The 27,585-nt window shown below is 39.1% G+C and overlaps 1 protein-coding gene across 2 annotated transcripts; it reads right to left on the bottom strand.

Moving 5' to 3' along the window:
• Positions 1 to 631: 631 nt before the first annotated feature.
• Positions 632 to 26,034, bottom strand: LOC115627917 (dynein light chain 1, cytoplasmic). Of its 2 annotated transcripts, none has more exons than XM_030523811.1 (3): positions 25,932 to 26,034; positions 17,478 to 17,722; positions 632 to 830 (listed from the first exon to the last, which is right to left on the bottom strand). In XM_030523811.1, exons 2-3 carry the CDS (start codon positions 17,583 to 17,585, stop codon positions 669 to 671), a joined length of 270 nt encoding a protein of 89 aa, XP_030379671.1. In that variant the 5' UTR covers positions 17,586 to 17,722; positions 25,932 to 26,034; the 3' UTR covers positions 632 to 668. The 2 variants fall into 2 exon arrangements, with proteins under 2 accessions (XP_030379671.1, XP_030379672.1); XM_030523812.1 differs by lacking the exon at positions 25,932 to 26,034 and adding an exon at positions 25,705 to 25,825.
• Positions 26,035 to 27,585: the final 1,551 nt, after the last annotated feature.

The following is a 27,585-nucleotide window of genomic DNA, read 5'->3' as shown; positions in this document are numbered from 1 at the left end:
TCAAATTCTTCACTGCTCTCATCAACCTGTTCATGCTCCTGCTCCTGTTCCTGCTCTGTCTCCTCCACATTATCATCTTCATTCTCCTCTTCATCATCTCCTTCATCGACTTCGTCATCTTCGTCGTCGTCATCTACATTCTCAGCCAAGTCCAAATCCAAATCCATATCTAGCCCCTCCAGTTCTGTAGGTGTTGTTGCTGTTGCTATTGTTGTTGTTGTTATAACTTTTGTCGCTATTGTTGTGGTGGTTGTGGTTGCAACAGTTGCTGCTGCTACTTCTCTTCCTCCTCCTTCTGCTCCGTCTGCTCCTTCTTCTTGTAGTTGATGTTGTTGCGTTCTTTGTTGTTGCTCCTTGCGCTGCCCCTGCTGTTCATTATTTAGCTCATTAACAGACGTGACATGTTTGTGTTGTTGCTGTTGTTGTTTTTCCATCTCTTGCCATGCCCTCACCCCTTCCCCCGTCACCATCTCTAATGCTTCTCCCTGCTGCTGCTGATGTTGCTGCTGTCCTTCCTCACTCCCAACATTCTCCTCCTTCTGTTCTTGTTGCTGTTGTTGTTGTTGTTGTTGTTGTTGTTGTAGTAGTAATTGTTGTTGCTGTATCTGTTCATGTTGCTGTTGCTCCTCCAACCTCCTTACCACCACTTCATCCGACTCGACAATACTTTAACCGCTCTTAAACAATAAAATGGCCACCTGGCCCAAATAGAAATAAATAAAGTGGCGTGTCTCGTGTGTGACATACGAGCCGAAGTTGCGACCCACAATGCAATGCCATGTTGGGTTGTATTTTTTGTCAAACTCCTTCTTGATGTAGGCTGCAATATCCTGTAAATAGAATTAAAATACTACTTTTAAAATTGTGTTCCATATAAAGATAACTTAACTAAAGACATCTCCCCCTTTATTGGAGAAATAAAACGGAGAAGGCACTGCGTCCTTTTGTGGTATTTTATACCCCAAAAATATGTGTCCTTCCTTATAAAAGAGAGAGGTTCTACGCAGATAACCATAATACAAGTTTTCAAAGACAATTTTAAGCATAACTCTATTATGATAGATTGGTAAGCCCCATTTACGATATTCCCAAAATGCAAATACGAAAAAAGGGGAGAAATCCTGAATTCGCTTTCTCGGGCACATTCACGGACCAGCTTATATCGATTCTCCTTCCGCCAGTTACCAACCATATTTACGGATTTATTTGTAAACGCTTTCCATTCTTCGACGCTTCCGCTTTACGATTTAACAAAGTGCTGGCACAGCCAATGGGCAATAATTGTGTTTAACATATTTCGACGATATCATTTGATAGAATCGAACAGCATTATTCGACAGTTGTGATTGAGTGCAATGCACAAACACAGTTAACTTCCGGTCTGGTAGAAAATCAATAATTTTCTGCTAAGCTAAGTAGGCGACGTTCGACGAATAAGGTTCTAGTTGGATAACCACTAGATGTTGTGGCAATTATCTGCTCCTTCAAGATATTATTGCTTGAAATGTCAGCCAACTTCTTACAGAGGAGTCTATTTCGTTCTTCAACTTAATTTATAATAGTCGACCAATTCAGGTCCCGTTCAAAGAAGAGGAGGAGTCTTTTTCGTTTCATTTTTAATTAAAATTTATTATTATTTTAGACAGCAGGAGTGCCAATTTTTCTGCTTGCTAGTAAAGTAAAGCAAAGAACAATTACCTATGCACGACAAAAAGAAAAATAAAAATAAAAAAGAACGACGAAAGGAGAAACTTTGACAATGGCGCCGACACGGAAACAAATGTCTAAGTGGCTGCTAACTGTTTTGAAATTAGCAGCGGCGGCGGGGACGACGACGTCGACTTCGACGTCAACGGCGGTGGCAACTCAAAAAAAATGCCAGCCAGCCCGCAAGAGTCGCCGACCACCACACCACCACACTGCCACCCAAGCAATCAAGACAGGGTAGCAGCAGCGCTCCTAAATGCCTGTCACCGGGGTAACCCAAAAATGTGACCTCAAAACAGAGGGAGTGGCAGGGAGGGAGGCGCAGCAGCAGCAGCAGCAGCAGCAGCAGTAGGAGCAACAACAACAATAAAACTTTTATGGCGCGTCAAGTTTTGTGCTAATGAGTTAGTTTTGTTGTTGTAGTTCTGCTCTGCTTGACTAAGCAATATCCAAGCAGTTTAAAGCGGCCCAACACACGCGCACACACACAAAAACACAGTTTGTGAAGCACTGTTATTGCAATGGCTTGCAAACTGCAAAAGACAAGCTGGCAAATATTGCACATTTGTCATATATACTATACATACATATGTATGTTTGTATATATATATATATATATATATATATGTGTGTGTGTATGTGTATGTAATGTGTATGCATTGAATATATCATCAATCACATGGCCCTCTTCAACATCTCAATCGTCACACAATCATTATCGTCTGTCTCCTCCACTATCAAAAGGAAACGACAACATCGCATGAATGTCAAAGGTCATTGCCAGCTGTTTCGGTTTTGGCGGTTAAAGCCAGGGTTATGTAAACAGACACAAACACAAACGCACACACACACACAGTAACGCAAGAATACAATGGCTAAAAAGAATCGGACACGCCCACGCAGAAACAACCAACACACAGACACACACACACACATACACGCCCCCATCATGGTCGACCACGAAAGAACAAATACGCAATATTTTTTTTTGCACAGCCGCGGCCATAAAAATGTTGAAAGGTCGCGGCTCGTGAACATAAACTATTTTAACGAGCAAAAGGGAATAGTGTGGAAAAATGATGATAAAAGTGTGAAGAGAGCTTTAATTTTGGCTAGAAAGGGTAGATTCCAGTTATTGGAATTTCTATTTAAAAAGAGCCCTTTCTTGCAATATAACAATAAAACTTTTAATATTTTTCGCATTGCAAATGTTTATTTCCAGTCCGCTTTCTTCGTAGTGTTCTTCGAAATATTTTGGAAGATATGTATGTGGTACGTGTATATAGTATTTGTAGGTGAGCTCCAAACTATTTTCTATCTGCATTCTTTGAAATTTCTAGGGTTCCAGATGGGCTCTTCCACCAGGTTCTACAAAAATTCCATCAACTTTCGTTTAAATATTATTCTAAAAAGCATTTACATTGTTAGGAGACATGAAAACTTTATAAATACGCCTAATTCTGTTTTTACACGGTAGATTGGTTCCTAAAAAAGTCGTGTACAAATAAAACCGTGTAAAAAAATGCATAGAAATGCATTATGCAAAATGAATCGTGCTAAATGGAATAAATTTATGTAACCATATATAACATTTTTAATTTCCAAACCCGTGTAAAAACAGAATTATCAGGTGGCGGAAAACAAAATGGCGTTCCTTATGTGATCACTTTTTTTAAATTATTTTTATCCATTCTGTGAAAGTTTCATATCAGCAATAGTTCTAAAGAAGTTTTATGCTGACCCCGAGGTTATGTTCCTCAAGTATTCCTGTTGAATTCATTTATTCACTATATGTTGATAGTTGAAAAGGGAATTCGGACTTTCTTCTCAAGTGTCGAGGAGATTTGTCGTTTGTATTTAAAGTTTCATTCCAGCGCTTCTGCTCAGCAATGTGGTTTTGGTTTATCCCCACCACTATTAATTATTTTCGAATTATAAAACAAAGCCTATTTGTGTTTCCAACAAAAAACATTCCATCATATCCCCAATCGATAGACATCTTCTTGACCATTTCATCACTTTGTCGGCTGCCTTGCGCGATTCCTTTGAAAGGCAGACATGGACAAAGACAGCAAACGGTAACGGTCGGTCGGGCGAGGACGAAGGAGCGGGTGGTGTTAAGCTTGAAGCAAACAGAAAGTTGTTTCTTCCGCCATTGCACACCTTTGGGGGGGAGTGTGCGAGTAAGTTAAGGATTATAGCTTGGGTTGGGCCTGTTTGCTGGGGTGTGTAAAATCGGTGGCTGTGGGAGGAGCGGGTGGGCGGAGAGGTACGTGCGTGCCAAGTCGTAAACTTAACCCAGTGACCTCAAAAGCAAACAAAAAAATACAAACAAAAAAAAAATAAAAATAAAAAGGAGACAAATACCGACGCAAGTGCGGAAAAAGTGAGGCAAAAACAGAACGAGAGAATAAAACAAAACGTAACTTATTTAGTTGAGTGCCGGCAACTGTTACAGCTGTTGTTGTTGTTGTTATTGTGCTGTCGCGATCTCCAGCAGGCCTGCTTCACTATTGAGCCATTGTTGTTGTTGTTGTCGTTGCGTGTCTCGTGTCTCGTGTCATGTCAGACGACAATAATGTTGATTGTTTTATATTCAATTTGGTTGCGAGCGGCATAGCGCACGAAGCACAACAACAACAACACAGCAAGCAGCAAAAATTTGTTTTGGCAACGCCAAAAAAAAAAATATATATATATATATAAATAAACTGAACAATCTCACATGAGGGGTCGGGTCGGGTCGGGGAGCAGGAGCACCTCATGTGTGCTGGCATTTGGTTTGACGTTCCGTTTGTGCTCCACAAAAATATAATCAAGACCATATTTTGGACAGGCGGGCAGACGCATTTGAGCCTGAAGTCGCGAAGCTTGCATGCATTGCGCCCCAACAAAAACAAAACAAAAACAGTAACAAAAAAGAACAACTACGAGTACAGCGTCCCCTACAACACAATAAATGATGGAAAGGCACGGCCACTTTGCCACACTCAACCACAACTGTCCAAACTTAGTGACAGGACGACACGACTGTCGCACAAAAGACGAGTACGAGTATAGGAATCGATGCGACAGCGCTCGTTCAGGGTTTGACAAACTGTTTGTACATATGTACTATATAGGAAAGGAAATAATGCCACATTGTTTGGCGTACTTATATCCTTTGTCTCACCTCTGAGACAATGGCCGACGACCCCGTTCAACCATTTTTTGAATGTTACTCTACTGCTAGTCTGCTCTTCTAATATCAAAATGTGCTTGCTTTTGCTTTGCTTGTTCCTTTATGCTTTTCTCAGCTGATAATCGACTTGATTTAATGGCTAATCATTTGAAAGTTCACGTAATCTAATGGCCAATCAATTGGTGACATCATCGGCCCTAGTGCGAGTTGTTGTTTTCACACAAATTAGTTCTTTCCTTCACAAAGGATTTGTTAGGAGATCTTTAAAGATTAGTGCAGTTACTTCTACTTAATGCACTGCCTGTCTGAACTAAAAACAAGAGAGAACGCTACAGTCGAGCAGGGCCGACAGTGAAATACCCTGCACCCAGGTAATCTTCCGACGTTGAGGGGGGAATTCCAAAAAATAAAATAAACTCGTCCTTTCTCGGACCTAGGAGAATCTGGCTGCCAACTTTGGGTTTTCCAGCTTTTATAGATTGTGAAATCTTTGCGTTCATCCAGACAGACGGACGGACAGACGAACGGACGGACATGTCTAGATCGATTTCTCTCGTCCTGCTGATACAGAATATATATACTTTATGGGGTCGGAGATGCTTCCTTCTGCCTGTCACATACCTTGCACAAACCTAATATACCCTTTTTACCCTACGGGTACAGGGTATAAAAAAACAACAGCACCTTTATTCTATCTCGCGTTGTTGAAAACTACTACACACAAATGTATTTTCTGCATACAATTATTCTTTCCATTAAGTGCTATTAATTAAATATCATTATAATTAAATAATATTATTATCATTCTCTTCAAGCTTTTAGAGAGATTACATTTATTCGTACTTTTGTCTCTCATCTATCAATTGGCAAACATTAAAGCAATGTCCTCAATTCTATATATATAGTACATAGTATGACTGCAGCACTATAGTATTTAAGGATATGTGTATATTGCTTAAATCTGTGGCACGCCCACGCGAACAGAAACGAGTTCGCTCGTTTGAGCGATAGCCTTCCCTGCCCTTCCCCATCCCCATCCCCATCCGCACCCAACCGATACCCAGACCTTGCTTCAACTCCACTGCAATCCATATCACCTACAAGTTAACCAGCCAACCCAAATCGTGTTCCATGTCAATATATATGGAACGTTGCTATACAACATATTGTAAAAGTCAATTTGATTGACGCTAGCGTCGTTGTTGCCACAGCCGCTGGCGACGCTGCCGACTTGACGATATATTTTGCCGCATATTGATTAAACATTTGGATCGCAAAATGCGCCAAATTTAAATACAAACACACAATCGCACTCGCACTCGCAATCGCGCATACAGGTCCACCACTTAGGAACTTCTTTCCTGGCCACATTGCAAACAATTAAGTGTAAATAAATCAACCAAAATTGAACTTAAAATGCAGAAGCAAACAAACGCTTGCAAATGTAGCGGGAGCGCGGAGAAGGGGTGGAGAAAAAGTCAAAGGTAACAGAAGAAGGCAAAGAAAAGGAAGAACAAAAAAAAACCTAATTAAATTTATTTTTAAAACACACGAAGTCGCAGTCGAAGCCAAAGTCAAAGCCACCAATGCCGGAATTCATTTTGGCCAAGTTCTCGTCATCGTCTTCGTCTTTCTCTTCTGCTTCTTCTTGTTGTTGCTGTTGTTGTTATTATTGGCATTGCTGTTGTACTGTTGTTTGTTGTGTTTTGGCCTCCTTTGTAAGCTTATTTCGGGCTTTGGATTTTAAATCGCTGCCGAAACCAAGGCAAAGGTGGGGGACTATACAAACAGACACGAACACATTCATAGCGCACGCTAGTGATGCGCGTGAGTCGTGAGCGTAGGCGTGATTTACGAGAAATATGTAATAAAAGCCAGAAAGGTTTCAAAACAATCCCAAATACAGTTAAGCTTTAGCTGCAATTTGAAATACGAGTACAATTTTCGATCGGGATCACCAACTCAATGGAGCTAGGAGCTCTTTTTATTTTTTTTTAGATAAGGTTGACACAATTTTGGGAACAGCTTGAAAGCCACCGGGAGGTCATTCCAATGAGGAGGGGCTCTTAGTTGTCCAGCACTCTTTTAGACAAGGTCGACAGTTTTGAGAATGTTTTGAAGGCTAGACAAGGTTGTCAGTTTTGAGAATGTTTTGAAACCTATAAAAGGCCATCCCAATAAAAGACTCTTAGTTGTCCAGAACTCTTTTAGACAAAGTTAACTCAGTTTTGGGAACAGCTTGAAAGCCACCGGGAGGTCATTCCAATGATGAGGGGCTCTTAGTTGATAGTTTTGAAGCCTATAGAAGGCCATCCCAATAGAAGACTCCAAGACAGGGTTGACACTTTTGGAATCAACTTGGTAGCTTCAAACAGCCCATAACAATGTCAACTCTCCTAATGTTAGACTATTAGTGCTCCAGCAATTATTATTTTGTTTTAGAGAAGGTTACGTTTTTCGGAACAGCTTGAAAGCTTGAAAGAAGTTCCAACAGTTGGTATCCTTCTGGTTTTAAATGCAAACCAAAATAAGACCAAAACAAAGAACTGAGCCTTAACTATAAAGAAATGGCAACTAGAACTTTGGCTAACACGTGTCTACTATATATTTGAACCTCAAGATCGTACAGAATTATCGGAAATAACTCAATCAAGCACGCACTCATCTTTAGCTTGGCAACGAGTGAGCGGCAGAGTCAGAAACAGACACAAAGACTATAAAATTTAAGCCGCTCGAAAGGTTGTGCGCCCCTAAAAATATACAACACATAATTTGCTATGCGTATGTATGTGTGTGTGTGTGTGTGTGTGTGTGTGTGTGTGCGTGTATTTAAAAGGGAGCCTATTTATTTGTGAGCGTGTTGGTGTTGGTGGCATGGCTACCACAGTTCCTCAGCAACATTAGCGTGTGTGTGTGTATCCGTTTAAAATAATTCCAGGCTCTCTATTATAAAATTGACGTATCTAATGGTTACACAAATTTCAGCCCCCACCCCCTTCACTGCTCATCCATCTTAATGCGTGTTAAACCCGTACACCCCCTCCTTCGCTCCACCTCCACCCACAGCTGCTCATGATAGATTATTGAGAATCTGCTAATATCGCATCTGTCAAGACCCCAATAACAACAAAAACAGCAACAGCAGCACCCGCCACTCACTATAAAATACTAGTGTAATAAAAAGGAAAGCCAAAAAGTAGGTTAAAAAACGAGCTGACAGCTTTTCCGACTCATCGTTAACTTTTTCTTTATGTTTTCTTTTTATTAGTATTGTTTACCCAAAAAAAATATAAGCATTCCAAACACACTGTACAAGTATATACATAGATATAGACATAAATATATAAGTACGAGTGCATTGTTAGCCCTTTAGAATGGACAAAATAAACCGAAATTCAAATAAAACTAATAAAGATTACGATTTGGCGGCGGATTCTTGATTCTTCAGTTCATTGCAGATTGTATTTTTTTTAGAATATATTTAGCGACTTTGAGCGCTAGTGATGTCAAAGTTTAGAGGGCTATGGAAGTTTATTTTATTATGAAAACAAATTTTAATTCTAGTATATAGAAGGTAAGTATGAAAAGTATGACAAGACGACTCGATAGCGTCATGTCCATCCGTCTGTATTTTATTTATTTTATTTTATTCAAAAACTAACTGTCGACATAGGAAGAAAATATACAAAAATGACAAAAAACATCTTATAAGCAAGAAGAGCCTAAGTATGAGAAATCTAATCAAATTACAACAATATCTAATTAACGTTTCCGACCCGGTGGGGGAATATTATTTGTCTTTCGGCTAGCTGCGTATGAACGTTAAGAACGCGGTAATTGCTGAACTATGTATGTTTCATATTTTCCTAAGCTTCAGACAGATAGAGTTCATGTTTTATCTTTCCAATGCAACTTCAACCCCCAGCTATTAGTGTTGTTTGTCCAAAACTACCGAATTTTTTGGAACTGCTTACCAACATTCAAAAATCTGATAATTTAGTGCGCGCACCGATCGCTCTTACGTGCCCAGGACGATAAGCAGTACGCAAACTTCTTGGAAGACATGCTGAGCTTTACCATTAACTCCAAGTCTCATCGTGATAGGCCAATTATGCAGTATGTTATACAGGATTAAGTATTTAAGAGAGCGACTCTAGCATTAAATTCTTGTTCATATTAATTTTTTATTTATATAGTATAAGCGTTTCAGCTCCGCTCTTTTCAATAACAAGCAATTAAAAAGTTTTTCTATATGTGCGCTGTGAGTATACATTTTCCAACAACTTTGCTGCACAACGTTGCGTATGAGTGATAAAATAAAGTTCACAATATTAAAGCATAAGCGCTTCCTCCTCACCATCCTTTCATATATTTTTTTTGCATCTGTTCTGTTTGTTTTACATAAATGTAAATGTGTTGTATATGTCACAGTATATAGTATATTTATATATATGTGAATATTTGTATATGCAGTATATGATGTACGTATATATGCTTATTGAAACCCAAAAGTTTCCCCCCTCTGCGATCTCTGCTCACTACGCAAACATTCTATTTGAATATTACAAAATGTCAAACAACAAAACTAAAAAAACACTTTCAAACACAAAACACACAGACTGTGGTAACCAAAAATATTGCCACCAACAAGTTCTAAATACATTTTCCAAACAAATCACAACAAGAACAACAACAACCAAATTATAAACCCAATAGAGAATCAAAACAAAAAACAACAAAAACAGAAGAAAAAATCCATATTTAATTACCAGAACGCGCGTTCTCACAAACGAGCGTAGCGGGTGGATTGATGGTGGGTGGAGGGGCTGTTTGAAATGGCGGGTCTGGTTTAGTGTCTGCCGCTGGTTCCCAGTATGTATGTATGTACGAAGTGTGTGTGTGTGTGTTGGTAAGTGTGTATGTATGTGTCGATGTCCTGGCATAAAAAGCTTTAAGAGACAAGCAACAAAATTGAGCGGCGCTTCGTTCACAAAAAGGGAGAGAGAGCGGGCGATAGAGCGATAGGTAGGGTGCGGAAAGGGAGGCAAGTGAGCCTAACACGCACATACACACACACACACACATACACGCACACACACAGTTACAAAGCAGCGTAATAATAATGCCACACTTATTATTATGCAATAAGAACAAGAAACAGCAACAGCGAGAGGCAATCAATCGCGCACTTTGTTGCTGTTGGTGTGTGTGCGAACGTGTGTGTGTGTGTGTGTGTGTGTGTGTGTGTGTGTGTGTGTGTGTAATATCGGCTTGTCTGTTTTGTGTATATGTGTGTGTGTGTATGTACATTATAATATTCTGTACTACATTTTATTTATAGCAAGCGGCACAAGCTCGACGCGGCTCGTCAGGTGGCTGTTTATCAAAGTGTTTGTGTGCGCGGGCGTGCGTGCGTTTTGTGTGTGTGTGTGTATGTGTGTGAGTGTGTGTGTGTATGTGTGTATGTGTGTGAGTGTGTGTAGGCGGCATACGCACACACAAAAGAAAAAAGAAAAAAAACAATGATAACAGCGGCAGCAACAAGAATGAAGCAAAATTGCTTTGTCATTACGTACAGAGAAAAAAAAACTGAGAATTGAGTTATTGTTTTTATTCAAAGTTCAGTTGAAACTTGTTAGCCAATCCACGCTAGTGGCGAAAATACATGTTGGGCTTTATAAGCACAGTTCTAAAGACAACCATTCTTCTCCGTTTAAAGACCAGTTTTATGTTTATTTCCTTATGCAGAAAAAGGTCTACAGTTAACTGTCAATCTAGGTTAGTGACGAAAAAACAACAACTTTCAATTCGACACTATTTATACCTGATCTGAGGGAAAGGACGTGCCTGTCACAGAAAAGAATAAAACTTGATGACTTTATTATTTGTATTTTAGTACAAACGAATGGGGCTATATGTATATAATTATAAAGCCGATCCCTCAATCGCATTTACGAATTATTTTAAAGCTACTAGTTCCTCCCAACAAATTGCCAAAATTTCGGACATACTTGTATTGGATAAGCATATCTTTTGTATAGATTCTATTCATCAAATATATGTTCCTCGTATGTATATCCACAACATCAGAAACATAATTATAAAACGAGAGACTAGTAAGTAGGATAGAATACATTATAACTTTGGTTAAGGTAAAAACAAGTATTAAAGAAAGTTTAAGTTATGAACATTTGCACTGACTCCAGATATGTTAAACTATTAGACATTCTAAGGAGCAATTGCTAGAGATATACATTATAATTAGAGGGTTAGGTGCCGCAACACTAGAGGTTTAATGTGAACGCCAATTTCGCCACTAATTAGTTTGTGGGGTATGCGAAAAGAGGACTGTGGAAACAATGCGATCGCCTTGGCAGTGTTCTAGCATATGACGAGCTTTAAATTATTCGGCTTTTACTCAAACATTGCTGCTTTCAATGGAATTGTAGCACTGACCTGCATTTCTTCGACTGTACCCCCCATTCCTCCCGCCCCCCCTCAGCACACACATTAACTCATTCTACAGGCAACAACAAACAACAATTTAAATTGCTAAAAAGTGAATACATTTTACTTTGTTGGCACAAATGTGTATTTATATTATGCTGCTAGAGAGAAAGTACCCTAAGCGCTGAACTGACAACATTATGCGAAGATGTGCGAGATGTGTGCGTGTGTCTGTCTGTGTGTGTGTGTCTGTGTGTGTGTGTGTAGCATACTTTAAGGCTTGAACTTGATGTACGCCTGCTGTAGCGCGCTGCTTTCTTTTATTTCCCTGTACACTCTCAATTAGCAGTCAGTGGCCACCCACCAACGAACCACCGAAACAGTGAACCAGCAGCCAACCACCAAACCACCCATTGCCACTTCCGTTGTGATTTCTAGTTGCTCTCTTTCGCTTCTGCCACTTTCAAGGGCTCCTGTTGAGCGCCATTGGCATTGACAATATGTCCAACACACAAAGGTACCCCCACTCTTTAGACCATCACTCGATGCTAAAACTCTTGCTGCTCACCTTCCAATGAAGCGCATTGACAAAGGCAACGAGCCGCTGTGACAGGCGACAAGAACAACAATAACCCGCCCACATGGTGTCCACTTGCTGCCTGCCACACATTTCTTGTTGCTGTTGTTGTACACTTAGAGAAAGAATATAACAACAACAAGAACAATTTGCCACTTGTTTTAAATTCTTGCATATTTTTATGATTAAATGCTATACAATCTACGGGTCCGAATCCGCGACGGACAAATGAACACGTCCTTCCCATCTGTAATCCCACCACAAATTTAGAGATAGATTCTATTCCCAGGGAGTCTGCTTCTTCGTTTGCAACAGTGAAATTTTGGGTGGCAGGACGATTATTGCCGAAAATCCCTAAAAATTGTTTCAATCAAGCCGAGCTTTCACGTCGAGTCAAAGCCAGGGCTGAAACATCACTTCAACCCAGAGTCGAAGGAACAGACAAAACAATATAATGGCTATAAAGAAGTCGAAGGCAGTTCCATGTCCAGGCAAGGAAAATCTTCCCAGAAGAAAATACAAGGAATGGCGAGTATACTTGTAGGGTGAAATCAAGAAGAAGAAATATTGCCGCACAATCCATCAATAAATTGGGAGTATTTCTTTTTCCCAAACTTGAAAATATGGCTCGATGGTAAAGGATTTGTCTGTGATTGATGGCTATTTGGAGGAGCTAGACTCTTTCTCTCTATAAACGGGGCATCGTAAGGTGTGTTGTGATTTGTGGATCAATGTATAAATCTTGGTAATGCAAATACAAGAATGTAGCAATTGGGTTTGCAAAATTCTTTCTAAAATAGGCAATAAACATTAAACTGTTCTCCCTTCTACTATATATCGAACAATTACTTAAAAAATATCTGCATCTCGTAATCTCTAAATGAAGGGGGAAGAACTGATTTATACGATTTCAGCGGCACAATTTTAGTTGTCCCTTGCGCTCCTTTACATTATAAACGTATAATTTTCTTGTAGTGCTTTTTTTTGCAGCCACTACTGGCATCATCAATGGCGTTATCGATGTTGTTGATGTTGTTGTTGTGGCTGCTGCTGCCTTCATCCAATGTGTATTGATTATTCTTTATTTCTTCATTTTGTTTGCCATTTTGTTGACATTGTTGTTAGCGTTAGTGTTGTTGATGTTGTTGTTGTTGTTGTAGGTCCCCTATAGCTATTGCTGTTACCACTGCTGTGGTGTTCTTGTTGCTTGGCTTAAGCACATTCGTGCCCCATACAGCATGTGGAAAGCTTAGGGGCAGCAGGTCTGCCGCCCCGCAGTCTTTGCTCTCAGCTTTAGTTTTTCTGTTCCGCTCCACATGCTGTGCCTTAGTCCTTCTGGGTTCGCGGGCCAAGGCACGCACGAACGCACAAACACAACAGAATCTATAGCCTGCAGAATACACCCAAACCATAACAAACACCCATCCACCCACACCCACACACACACACACATTCCCATTTGCATGACAACTGTTGATAGTCCGAGGCACAGAGGATTGGCCAGTTAGTAAACGAATTGATGGATGGATATACCTTAATAAATTGAGGGTTGTATCTGATGGTGGTGGTAGTGGTGGTGGTGGGGATTCACCCAATTAGGGAGCTCAATTAATGCATCTACTCTAGCCAATTAGCTGGCAAGCAATTCCTTCACATAACACTCATAACAGATATACAACTAGGTCTTGTCATGATTTCTGAGAAACGCATCAGCTTATCCGATTTAAGTAGGAAGACTAACTCATACATATTTATATTATTATCATTAGTTTCTTGAATTGATGTGCACTTAATGCATCGACTCTAGCCAATTAGCGCTTGCAAGCAATTCATTCACATAACATTTCAGTGATATCAGCTTATTCCAATAATATAGAAAACTAATTGATAAGAAAAGCCACTCATATTTACATCATTAGTTAATTGAAAAATCAAATATTTTTTGGTAACATGCAACAAATTTAAATAAATATGGAATGTTGCAGTGCTAGTGAGTTACCAGAACATTTAAGAAAGTGTCAATATTCTGCTATTCGTGAGATTTCGCACTATTCGAAGAAAAGAGTTTTTTGTTGACTGACAAAGCCATTTAATAATTTGGTGACCCCACTAGAATTCTAAGCTGAAATTATGTTTGATGATTATCGACGGTTATAGTGCACGACGCAAGAAAATTGGATGTTCCAGAAAGTGAAGAAGATAAAATATTCAAATATTTGTCCTTCTAATCGGAGAGTGTTCTTCTGCTTTGTTGAACTGGCTAAAGCTTAACAATTATTTCAGATGATTATCAAATTATATTTTTCTATATAGACCACAGAAAAAGGCTTCTACATACATTCGCTTCTAGTATCATCTTGGGTTACCTTGCCTTTTCCAATTGTTGTCAAATGCCTTGCCAAAAATAGCTTTTGCTGGACATTTCAGTAGCCATCATAAAATTCAGCTGCTTAGGCTTATTCTTTTATAGCGAGAACGCAATTTTAAGACAATTCCAAATGACTGAAAAGTAAATAACTAAGATAGCAAGCATTCCTGTAACGATGATGTAACTAATACCAATGGGCTGTCTAATGCAGACTTGACACGCACAGCTTTGGCTATATAATGAAATTCCATATTCTATTTATAAAATATCAGAGGTATTTCGCTAAGCTGTTTTACGTTCGATTAATAAAACATGAGTAATGGGAAAAGCTTCAATCAGAATAGACCACAATAGTTGGCCTTCTAAGGAACAACAATGCAGTTTATCGAATGCAGAAGTAAGTAAATTATAAGGTATATAGAGAATAAAGCGCCCACACACAAAAACACACAAGCAGAAAACACACACCCACACAGACAGACGACACCACCATAGATGATGATGATGGTCGGCCATTTTGTCAGAGCCGGGCATAAACCGCAGCGTTGTAAAATTGCCAACGCAATAGCCAACCACAAAATCACATGCACGCACTCGCACAGGCAGGCAGGCAGGCAGGCACGCAAGGACATACGAGCAGAGCAACAGTGTGCGGTTAGGTCAGCATGGAGGACAAAACATCGTGTCGACGAATAATCCTTCTTCCTGTATATTTACTGGCTCGTGTTGCTGGCCTGGTCTGGCCTGGCCTGGCCTGGCCTGGCTCAGCATCTCAGCAACTCTGACCCAAATGTTGCAATTTTTCGTCTATGGCATTCAGGCAACGTTGTCACATCCTGTAACCAACATCATTATCACCATCATCAATGGAATGGAATATCGGCAGCAGTCCATTGTTGTCAATCTATTTAGTGTTCGCTGCTGAACTGAACACTCCGAGTTTAGCTGCGAAAACATGGCAACAATAGCCACAGCACAAAGCGCACATAACTTGTCGCATCGCATCCAAAAAACGAAGCAGCGCGTTGGCTTGGAATGGAATTGGTTCGTCCTTAGGCCAGGCGCAGTAAAATTATTGGACAAGCAAGCTATTTAACAATGCTATTTTGGTATTTCTTAGCCAGAAGTACAAATTGAAAGGTAGACGAACTACTATTTACTCGTTAATTTAAAATAAAATCACAGAAACAGACCGTTTCAATAGCTCTGCTTGCTTTCATAGAGCCTTTTATCCAAATTAACCAAATTCCAAAACGCAAGAAACTCACGCGATAGCTTGTGAGAAAAAATGAATCCTAATTGAGGGAGATCTTCGAATTGAGTATTAAATTCTGCAACCCATTTGGATTTTTGATTATTTTTCGAAATGGTTAACTGATCTTTTTTCGCACTGCACCCGCCGAAGGGTGAAAAGGTATATCAGAAATTCTTAACGCCACATTCTAAAGATATATACACATATGATCAGCATGACGATTCAAATCAAAATAGACATGCACGTTCATCTGTGTGTCTGTCCATGCGTATGAACATCGAAAACTGCTACGAACACCCATCTTGGAATATATAAGGTAGACTTGTATGGTTAGGACAAAGCTAGTTTATTGCCAACCATATCTAGCTCCAATTTTATATATAGCTGTAGTGCAAAAATGACAAAAATGTTTCAGTTTTTTATGGTGCCTCATAATACTCTGACGTTTTATGACAATCGCTTCACTATATGGTAAGTAGTTTTAGTTTAAGGACTGTTGGACTGGTGAGACTGAAACTATGTTTTTGTTGCATATTTATCTAATTTTTAAAGTATTTTTTATCTACTGCCTAATACATATCCCTTTAGCAACTTAAAATACCAAAGACGGTTCACCAAAAAAAAATTTGAGAAAACTGCCCAAAAGTCTGGAAGAGTTCACCAAACTTTATACTAAATCTAGAAATCCAACATGTAATCTATTATTGGTTGCATTTTATGATTATTTTCAATGGCTTATATGATTAAAGCTGCATCTAGTTTTACAAAAATAAGCAAGCATACATATATTTATTTCTTTAGAGCACATATCGTTCAATGACGCGCTTTCGTAATGGTCTCATTATAAGTACTAGATTAAAAATAACTAGACTAGATCAACAGCTTTTCAGCTGAAGAGTGCAAGGTTATACTAAAAAGTCTTCTCCACAAAGCCTAGTTATTTCAGTTGGTGATCGGCTTAAAGAAATTAAATTCGTTTATGATTACATTCTGAAGTTCAACCGAAATCTGTGCTGCCGATAAAGTTTATTTTATTTGAAGGGCAGCAGAATCCTCGACAGCTTTTTTGTTCTTCTCGTCCTCATGCATGTCATCCAGTTTTGCATCAAAAACTGAATTAATGTTACCTACTGCTGGCAACAGGATGTGAAGGTGTGAGAAATGCACTCTACTGTTTCCACTGGCATTTTAGACAAAACACATTCCTAATTAAATTACTTCGCATGCTACAGATATTTTTCCTTCTCTTCTTGTAGCGAAACAAAGGCAAATTGAATTTTCGTCACTTCCTACCACCACTGGCAGTGCATTGCAAATATTTTCGACCAATAAATTCAAATCCTGCTCTGTCGTGCATATCAGTATTCTGCGGCAAACAATACTTTATATTGGTTCTTACTTCATCGATGGAATGCCATGCAATTAGCTCTCTCGTACACACTCGTACTCGTATATGGAATTTTGCATCCTTCATCCATCCATCTAGTGCCATTCACCTGCCCGAGGTCCTCAAACAAGTTGCATGCATTTATGTATCTAAAGTGCAGCTATCGGGCAATTTTTGTGAAAAGAAAATGCATGTTTCTGGCGCTTGTATTGCATTTCATCGACACCCGCCCGCCCCCTTAATCAGAGCAGAGGAGAGCAGAGCAACGCTTTTTGTCTTCTATTACAGCAAATCAGGATAATTGGCATGCTGTTGCTGCCCTTGCTTTCCCTATCCTATGTTTTCCTACTCTTTCACACTGCTGCCGTCTATGGTTTGCGTTGCTTACTGCTGTTGCTGTTGCTTTTGCTTCTGGTGATGGTGCACAACAAAAGCTTTTATAATCCTCAACACCTGTTGTATGCATACAGATTTTCCCCCATCGTCCCCCACACGCACGCTTTATAGTGAAACCTTCCCGACACACACCCCATAGTATTTAATAATCAGGCTTACCTTTTCAATGTTGTATTTCTCCAATGCTTGTGTCGCACAATCCACAGCATCCTGCTGCATCTCCTCGCTCATATCAGCATTCTTAATGACAGCTTTGCGATCAGACATTTTTGCTGTTTTGGATTTTTTTTGTTTTGTTGTAGCTGCTGCTGTTGCTGGTGCTTGACTGGTATTTGTTTAGCTTCTTGGTCGCTATTTATTAATATTTGCACTGATTTATGCGTTTAGTCGATGATTCAAGAGCTCTGTAATGAAAGAGAGAGAGAAAGAGGAAAGCTGCATGGTGGACATGCATGGAAAAATTGTCCATTAATAACGACGCAAAAGCAAATCTATATAGGTATGTGTACATACGTGTATTTCATATTAATTAGTGGGTGTTTTGCTTATTCTATGCCAACAAAGGATTTCATTAACTTTTAAAGGGACTGCTGTGGTTGTTGTTGCTGTTGCTGTCATGGCAACTGCAGCTGCTGACCCATGTGGTGGCCATAAATGCAGCAACGAACGATGGTGTGGCTGAGGTCGAGGCAGTGGCAACGTTCCTGCCTGCAGCCATGACAATCAAAAGCTTAATATAGTTTGCAGCATGAGCGCACAGATACATGCATACATATATACGTACATATGTATGCATGTGTGTATGTGTGTGTGTGTCTATATATATATATATAAGCATAACGCAATTTGAGTTGCAGCTGGGCATACGCAGGCGCAATGAAAAGCCCGGGCCGAAGCAAGCATACCAAAAACAACAACAGCCGCACCAAAATAACAACAACACCAACGGTAGCTGCATATCAAAAATTATTTAAAAGAATTATAGCATACTTTTTGGGACACGACGCCACGCAGTAAACAGAAACGACAGCGCGCTGGCTTTGTGGTGAGGCGATGGACGCCATCAGCCAGCAGGAAAATTTAATTATAGACGACTACGATGACAGCACAACATTGCAAATCAAATATCAGAGTCATGGACAACATATTAATAAGTTTACAAACACACGCCCAGGGAGACAGACCACAGCACAAAGAGAGACGCCCACACACAACAATTAGCGTGCAATGTAATGCCACAGCGCAAGAGAGAGGGAGAAAGACAGTGCGAGAGTGAGTGAGAGTGTGCGAGCGCGCTTGAGAAGAGAGCGGTGCATTCATACTGGTGGCCTTGTCTGTTGGAAGGGAGCGCTGCTGCAACAGCAACAGCAACAACAACAGTAGCAGCAGAAGCAGCAGCAACAGCTTCAGCATCAGAAGTGGCGACGACATTCAAAATGGGAGAATACCACAGAATACCAAGGACAAAAGCAGCTAAAATGTAGCAAGGAAGAGAGCAAGAGCATGAGAGATGGGAGAGTGGGGAGAGTGGAGGAGGAACGTGTACGACGTAATTCAAATTCAAGGCAACCTATGCAGACAACACACCAAACACAGCACAGACATGAGAAACATTTTCAGAGCTGCTTCGTATTTGAACAAATAAATATTGCATACTTGTCTAACATTATGCTTATGGCACACAAATGGACTATAATCATTGTTATTCCTGTTCATGTTCTTGCTGTTGTGTGTTGCTCATCTTCTCTATGCATTCAACTTTTCATTGCATACTTTTTAGGGCACTTGCATATTTACAAAAGCCAGAAATAAAATGGATGAATAGTTGAAGCCATGTTTCTGTGTGCCTGCCTTAGATCTAAGCAACACATTTTATGGATGAAGGGAGCAGCAGCAACAGCAGCAACAGCAGCAGCAGGACTAGCCACAGGACTGGCCACAGTCAAACCTCACTTTCTGCTACACCTAACTAGCCTCAGATTGAGAAACTAGAGCTGGCCAGAAATGCGAGTTTATTTAAAGCTTTCGGTTCGCTAATTGTGAAAAGAATCAAATACTTTTTAGGGGATTAGCTGGCACTTTAAAGGCAAAGTAAATATAATTCGAACTTATATAGCTTCGAATTTATAAAATGTTATCTTATTTTAACCAATTAGTACTGCAGTAATTGTATGATTACAGGTCCAGTAATATGACATTATCACAGATGTAAGCATTTAGAACACATAATGTTTTCTAATTTTTTCGGGTTAAATGAGTTGAGACGGCTCCCAATTTGTGAAAGTTCATTAGTCATTATTCGAAGGCCTCTTTAGTCGGAAGTAACAAATTGTATCAGTCTAAGATAAAAAGAGAGCTGTCTTGTTCTGTTCTATTAATCAACAAAGTGCAGTTCGACAAATTAATTTTTCAAATTTCTTCTTTTGAGTTATTTGAGGCATCCTGTAGACTTAAATAGGGGCTCCTTAATCATAATTAAATTGGCGCAGATTGCTGATCTCTGATGAAAAGCAGCGTACTGGTTCCAAACAGCTAACAAATACCCGAGAACTTTTGTTCAACGAACAAAACGAACACAACTCCATTCAGTTGTTGTGCTGCTTGTTCAGATTTCTCAGGTGGCAAAACCGCACAAGACCAAACCAAAGTTGTCCCATCATGTTGAACAAAATGGGCGCCTAGCCATGAGTGAAAACTGCAAACTCGCATACACACACACACACACATCTACATATATAATCCAAAATGCAATTCGAAATGCACACAGCGGGCCCAAGTGAGAGGGTGAAAAACCACAGACAAACTACAACCACAAACAGGCCATAGCTAGAGCAGTAACAGCAACAGCAACAGCAACAACAACAACAACAGCAACAATAGCAATAGACACAGACACACAACAAGCTGGGCCAAGTGTGCTCGACATTTGTATGCACACTCTGAGCTGCTATCCCTACCGCTCCCCCCCCCCCCCCCCCCCCCCCTTCGACCACTCTCTATACACGTCGCATCAAACCAATAGACGAACACAACAAAACAAAACAAAAACTGGACTCAGTGAACTGTCTTTCAGAGCTTTAGTTTTCTTTCTACCTTCCCGCTTTGAATGCTGCATATTCTGTGCGAGATTTTGTTTTCAATTCTCTGGCCAAGCGCACAAAAGTTACGCTGCCATGGCAATTTGTTTCGAAGCATTTTGATAAGGTGTACCAACCGAACCAGTACCCCCAAGAAGCAACACAACAGCAACAAAAACGCTGCGCTGTTATTGATATTGCAGCGCGTTTTCTAATCCATTGCATACTTGTGGAGGCCACCTTCCACCACTTAGCGCAAAACAGACGCGACTGTTAAATTGTGAACAGAAACAGAAGTGCCTACTCTTCGATGCTCTCCGAGGAATCCGGCCGAGGCCAGCATTCGAACACACCCTTCCTTCCTTCCTTCCATCCTTTCCTTTCCTTTTTTTTTCTACCAGCCTCCTCCCACTTTTCTTCTCTAACTCTCTATAAGTTGGCGATGCAAACGGAAATGCCAAAATGGTAAGCAGGAAATGCTGTTAAGAGCTTGGCCACTGCTGCATAAAATAGGCAAAGCAAAACAAGCTTAACAACACCCACAACAACAATAGCAACAACAACAATAAGGACAAAAACGACAAATACGAAACACCCTCTGTACATGTTTTATGGTTCGTAAGTATATGCCTAGGTTGCTGGCATAAAATAAAGCACACAAATAAAAATATGGAAAGTAGCCACAATACACATTTCGACACAACCAAATAGTTACATCCAACAAGTTATGGCTTGACAGCAATACATACTATATCCTCATGATATTCTTGAAGTACATATATCTTGCATCTCATCTTGCATCTACAAGTTATACCTTGGCATAATAAATACAAATTTCAATGATATGCAACTCCCTCTCTGAGGCTTACGAAATAAAAAATAGCTAGGAAGAAGTACATATATGACTTGTAGGGAAAAAATAAAAACATTTATTTAAAGCCTTGCTCATAATGGAAATAAGTGGAAGAAGGAAAAAATAAGGAAGGGAGGTAGAAATATAGAATGTATGCATCTTTAAAACTCCACAGAAATCCTTTTAATTCAGTTTTGATTTCATTTCTATAAAACTGCATAAAACTAGGAACAAAAAAATAACAAAAACTATCCTCAAATTCAGAAATTCTAACCAAAAAAGATACGTACTTTATTATTTGTTTTTTTTTTTTAAGGATCGTTTTCGAGCAGTTCTCCATTAAAAAATTGCATATAGTTTGATAGTAATATTGACGATATTCCTAAGTAAACAGAAAAAGAAGCCAAAACAGTCACATCAAATGGAAAATGTAGGGCGTCGTAATACTCTTTTCTGGTGGGATTTCATGCCCTAAAGATAAAACTTCAAGCGAACATTGTAAAGAAAATTAGATTTCATTTTATGGCAAATGTCCTTGTTTAGATTTTAATTCAATTATGGTTTATCAAAAAAAATTTGCGAATATGTTCCGAACAAATAGAATCAATATTCTCTGCGCTCCCACTACCTGACTAAAAACACTCAAAACAAATTATATTATATTATAAAAGGACACGATGGAAATTGGTGTTTATATTATATTGAGCCATATTGTACGCAGACGTGCACACACACATACATAGCTACGCCTGCAAGCACTAATACTTGCCCGTGGAAGAGACAGGACGGGCGAGCAGAACTTTCGCTTTTGCAACCACGCCACGCAAAAAGGGAACGTTGGAAACTAATGGAAATTCATTTAAGCGCAACGACGATGGCAAAACAAAATCAAAAAGGATGCGCCAGTCGCTTGGAGGAGTCTGAATAAAGGACGCATAGAGCTGGGGTGGGGGTTGTGGGAGGACCGGAGGTCAGAATTATGAGCAAATGTTGCAAACAGAAAACAGCAAATGCCAAATGGCAGGCAGAGTTCGGTAAAGCCAAAGACAATAACAGCAGCAAAACAAAACAGTGCGCTCTAAAGTTATGCGTCTAAAGGCAACATTAAAAACACACAATCATATCTTTTTGGTGCAAGTGGGAGTCGCCACCCACCTCGCACCTAGTGAAAGGAAGAGGTATGAGGATGAGGATAAGGGAGTAGAATGCTCGATGCAATCGAAATGATTAAGTCAATTAGAAATGCATTGACATGCGCCGTGGCAGGCAACACAGACAGATATAGACAGCAGGAGTAGCAGAAGGGCCCTTACAGTGAAATGGCAGCTGTGGGAAGGATGGGCGTTGAGAGGGGATTGCTATTCCATTTGTGGCTGCTGTACTTGTTGTTGCTGTTGTTGTTTTAATTAGTGTTGCATACAGAATCAAAGCTCATTAAATTGAACATATATTGGATATGTGATAGATGGGTGGTGGTGTGCACAGCAAAAAGTTTCCAACAGGTACACCTTTTTGTTAAATTCTGGAGGTTCATACGGGCGAACAGACATGGACAGACATGTGTACATCAATTCTTCTTTTCTCTATAAAATGGTGTCTGACACGTCTCCTGCTGCCTGTTATCTGTTAATATACTCTTCACCCCTTCGGTGCGGCTTCTTAGCACTTTCACAGTGTCTAGTTGTGTTTAGAGGAGGATGGGCAGGGGCAGGGGAAGTGGCGTTTAAATTAAATTATAAATGACAGCAACAGCAAAAACAATAAAAAATAAATGAACACAAACTGCAATGATTTGTTATGGCAGTTTCCGCAGCAAATAGTAAAAGGATGCTCTATTTTTGGGCATCTTGTAATTGCATTGTGGGCCCCAATGTACTAGATGGATGTGTGTGTGCGTGTGTGTGTGAGTCCATTGCATTAATTATGGCCAAAAGCAAGGGGCCCGCACTGTTTTCGACAGCATTGCATCAGGTGCGAATATATACGAGTATATATACTCGAACTGACTTATATGTAGTTGTATGATATTCATGGCAATGGCCTTAGGACTTGCTATGGTGGCAAACGGATTTGTAAAGCAGTCCTATGTTTACAGAGCGCCGGAGGAATCGAAATATATGTACGTGCAACGGTGAAGGGGCGGAACGGGAAGGGTCATCTGCATAAATGTCGCAAGCAGGTGAAAGCTTATTATGCATGCCGTGCTAGGCTACAAAAAATAATAATAAAAAAGATGCCTGGAAGCAACTCAGTCGGACTTCGAAGCAAGAAGAAATGATGAGTGCTTTGCATAGAAAAGTACATAGTTAAGAAAAATCTCACTTGAGTGCAGGCTAAGCCCCAACACAGAAGACACACACACGCACATCATTTTGAAGGGCATTCTGCTTCTGGAATTCAGCTTTTGCAGCTCGTTATTTTGAATCCCACATAAGCCTTGATATAGGAATTGCCAGGTTGTGCCAATTATGTTAACTATAAAATAGGGCATTAAGTCTCTAATTCCAATTAATAAGGCATGATCGGAAAATAAGAGAAAGAACAAACTTGAGGACCTACTTACTCGCAATTAGCTGAAGTAGGCATTCATTTTCGAATACAAGTGAACTACTTTATATAGAGCTTATAAGAAACTAATAAGTTGGAAAAGGTAGTTCAGAATAAGGGCGAATATACAGTACAATCTCAATATTTCGGACAATTAGTGTTCAGCTAGTTTTCACACAAACATAGAAAAAACTAACAAAAAGAAACGTTTACTCAACTCTATAAAGGCAAAAAAAACATATATATTAAATCGTAAACTAACTTTTAAAATTTCTTGTGTTTACTTTGTCTGTCTCATTTCAGTGTTTAAAGCAGATATACAGATGTAGATTTAGATTGCAAAATGGTTGATTATTAAGAAACAAACAAAAAAGTAACTAAGAAGTACCTGAATTAATAACATTGAATATAAGCCCAGAGTCTGGATTGGGAATGAAGTGAATTGTCAGAACTTCTGACTCAAAAGCATTTCATTCACTTAAAAAACTCATGTTTAGGAAGGCGAAAGAAGTTATAAAATCAAGCTTTTTTCTCCGTTTATTTATTCTTAGTTGTTGTCTAACACTTAACGTTCGATCAAAACTTTTGTGTCTCTTGTCTCGGCCCTAGGCAAATGATTGATGATGGCGACACGAAACAAACAAAAACAACAACAACAAAAACTATGGAATAAACTATGCTTTATCCCCCTACAAAAATCTCACTGACTGACTGACAGAATGTCTGATTATATAGCGTATGAGTGTCAGTTCCATGAGATCACTTATTTAAGAGTTATCTCAAGTTTCTGCTGCTACCCACCACCATCACCACCCACTCTCTCCCACCATTTTTCTCATAATCATCATCACATGTTTTAGTTACGTGTTTCGATTGTTTGCTACTACGCTTTTTTTCCTTCCCACCAGTTAATCAGCATTAAACAAATCTTAACTTATCACACACAAAAATTCAAACAGACAGACGGACATTTGACAAGTTTTTCTAGAGAGTTCCTAGAGAGCTTGCTTGTATTGTCGTATGTTCGACTGACATATGGCAGAACCGGAAAGCGCTGATCAAAATTGCGCCTATATAAAGGCAAAGGCAAACACATACCAAACAACTAGCAAGCCAGCCAATCAACCAACAAGAACAATAACGATAACAACAACAGCAAGCAAGACGTGCATAAATTAAGCGCCAGATTAGGCGAAAACCCAAATTGCGGAATCAACTTTCGTCGACTGCCCATGACGTCAACTCGAAAAACTTGATTTTTTTCTTTTATTTTTGTTATAAACTATTTGAACAAAAACAAAAACGGCAAAAACAGCAACGATTTGCTAAAGCACCGTTAAGTGCGTGGGCGCCGGGTAACGTGGGCAGCGCAATTGCAGTTTTTGGACAACAGAGCGCGCTGCTGTCAGTGCTAAGGAATTTTCACATGTCAAGAAAATGCAGTCACCGGCCCGTACCGGCAATCTTCTGAAAGCCGCACAACATTTTATACATAGACATGGGTACATATGTATTGCAAAAATAGAATGTATATGCATGTTTATAGGTAAACTTTCACCTTTGTACACTCACCTTAGTAATTGTTTAAGATTTTGCTAGTATAGTGCTACTTGGTCTCTGGATTCGCGCGCGGTATTTTATTTTCTCACTTTGTAGAGGAATAAAGCAAGACATATTCTGTGCGTTTTGGCGGCTAGTGTAGCATCAATTGCTCACTTTGGCAAATCAAAATTTGTATATCAACGGCCTTTTTCAATACGAACAGAAGATTTTTGCCAAAATTCCTCTGCAAATTGGTTTGCAGTGTAAATGTTAGTATGTGTGTGGTGTTCGGTTTTTTTTTTTTTTTTTTTAAATTCCTTTTTCTTTTGATGATGGTATGTATATGGAGGTGTATGTTAGCATGTACATGTGTGCGCTATGAACTCCTTTTTGCAACAATTTTGCACGCAATACAAAATTAGCACGCCGCACTGCGCTTGCACTTTTCTTTTTGGTTCAACGAAAAAAAATCGAAAAAAATATTGCTGACACAAAGTTTTGTGAGACTAGATTTTAAAATTGCTGTTTAACAATAAAGTATTCACAGAAATTCCAATGATATATTGTGTTTGTGTATAGAAATTTTGTGTTTACCGCTAAGCGCACTTGTCGTCGTCGTATTTTTGATTCAGATTAAAGCACGCCAAATAAATGTACTGTTACTGAGCGGTATGTGCTGCCTCAGAGATTCGTATCGAACTGTTTCGATCGAACTCGCAGTGTAGCCCACGGACCTAACAATGCAGACAACTTAACGCTGATTGGTCGAACGCTGGACGACTCTGCCAGGTCGCGTCTGCCAGGCTGCGTCTGGCAGCAGTGTTGTGAGCTTTTGTATCGAGTAGTCGGTACGCGACGAATGAATTTCATCAGAACCCCAAATCAGTTCAGGTCTTGGCACCCTACGAGTGATTACCAATATTATTCAACATCCCATATTTACAGCCTCATATGTAACATTTACATTCTAACGACAGATTTATTGCAAAATCATGATTTTGTTGACATACTCGTTATGTGTTAGCAAGTACTCAAACAACGGGCATCACTATCGACCACCAATTTTATAGTGCTGCAAAAGTTCGCACAAGTTTAGAAGCGCGCCAAATGCATTTTTTCAAATGAGCATTCGTATTGCGTTATTTTATCCGGCCACATATTTGTAAAACAATTAACCTTAGTTTCAGATATTTTATTCAAATTAACCATAAATAAATAGCATGTAAGTTAAACCTCTACTGCCGGTTCAGTGTTGGCAATGTAAAAAAATTGGTTCATAAACGACAGTGTTTATAAACGACAAAGTTGTGCTTCTGTTCATAATTCGAGTGCAAAAATTGTATATTGGAATACATGTATATACATAAATGTCCTAAGTATTCTTATAGTAAATGTACAAATTTCGTATGTAAACAAACATGGACCTTTTTAAGCTTTGATCCTTGAAACTATTTTATTTTCCTGATAACTACTTAAGATTTGAATTTGTTTAAATACATATGTATACACAAGAATTCAAAAATAAAGCGCTATAAAGTTTTGTTAAAAACTGTCCAGATACTTTCCTTGTGAAATTGATTCAAAACAATGAGCACGCAAATATATGTAGCACAAAAATTACATATTCCTAATAGTTATAAATATATTGTAAAATCTTCTATTACAAACAATTTATGTCCCTTTAATTTCCGCAGCTTTGCAGACTCTATATAAATCGCATGTTAACAGCTGATTGACGATGTAATTTAATAAGTATATTTTCAAAACATACATACATACATACATTCAAATGAAAAACACGGAAATGATTCAATTTATTATGAAAATATAAAGCCAAATACTGTGACTGCCGTGCTCTATTTACCTCCTTTAGGACACAAAAGGTAAAACAATAGTAGTTCTGTCTTGAGTTTATTGTAAAGTTTCCGTTTCGCATTAAAATTCAATCTTTTCGAAGCTAATTTAGATAATTTTTCATTTACGTTCAGTAGCTGCTGATTAAGTTTGACCGCAAACAAATGTTGTTTAATATGCGTCAATAATATACTTTTTACCATAAAAATATTTGATCTAAATCGAAATTTGATAACTCTTGGTGTGTAAAAATTTGTAAATAAAATTTGTTGTAAGCTATTTTAGTAAGCCCTTATAAATCTTTACAATATATTTAATATATTAATACAAATAATTGCCAGTAATACGAAAAATAATTTTGTTTCAACTATAGCGAAGGCAAAGCTTTTGAAAC

The sequence above is a fragment of the Scaptodrosophila lebanonensis genome, unplaced genomic scaffold (assembly GCF_003285725.1).
Source record: "Scaptodrosophila lebanonensis strain 11010-0011.00,11010-0021.00 unplaced genomic scaffold, SlebRS2 tig00000098-arrow-pilon, whole genome shotgun sequence".
In the NCBI taxonomy this organism is placed as follows: Eukaryota; Metazoa; Arthropoda; class Insecta; order Diptera; family Drosophilidae; genus Scaptodrosophila; species Scaptodrosophila lebanonensis.
The sequence above is the reverse complement of the archived record's forward strand: the minus strand, read 5'-3'. Positions and strand labels throughout refer to the sequence as shown.

What these genes read in the sequence shown, in the direction of transcription:
- LOC115627917 (XM_030523811.1), bottom strand. Translation starts at nt 17,585, where the DNA reads ATGTCTGATCGCAAAGCTGTCATTAAGAATGCTGATATGAGCGAGGAG. An exon ending in AGAAATACAACATTGAAAAG is followed by an intron (nt 831 to 17,477) that starts GTAAGCCTGATT and finishes TTCTATTTACAG; the next exon opens with GATATTGCAGCCTACATCAA.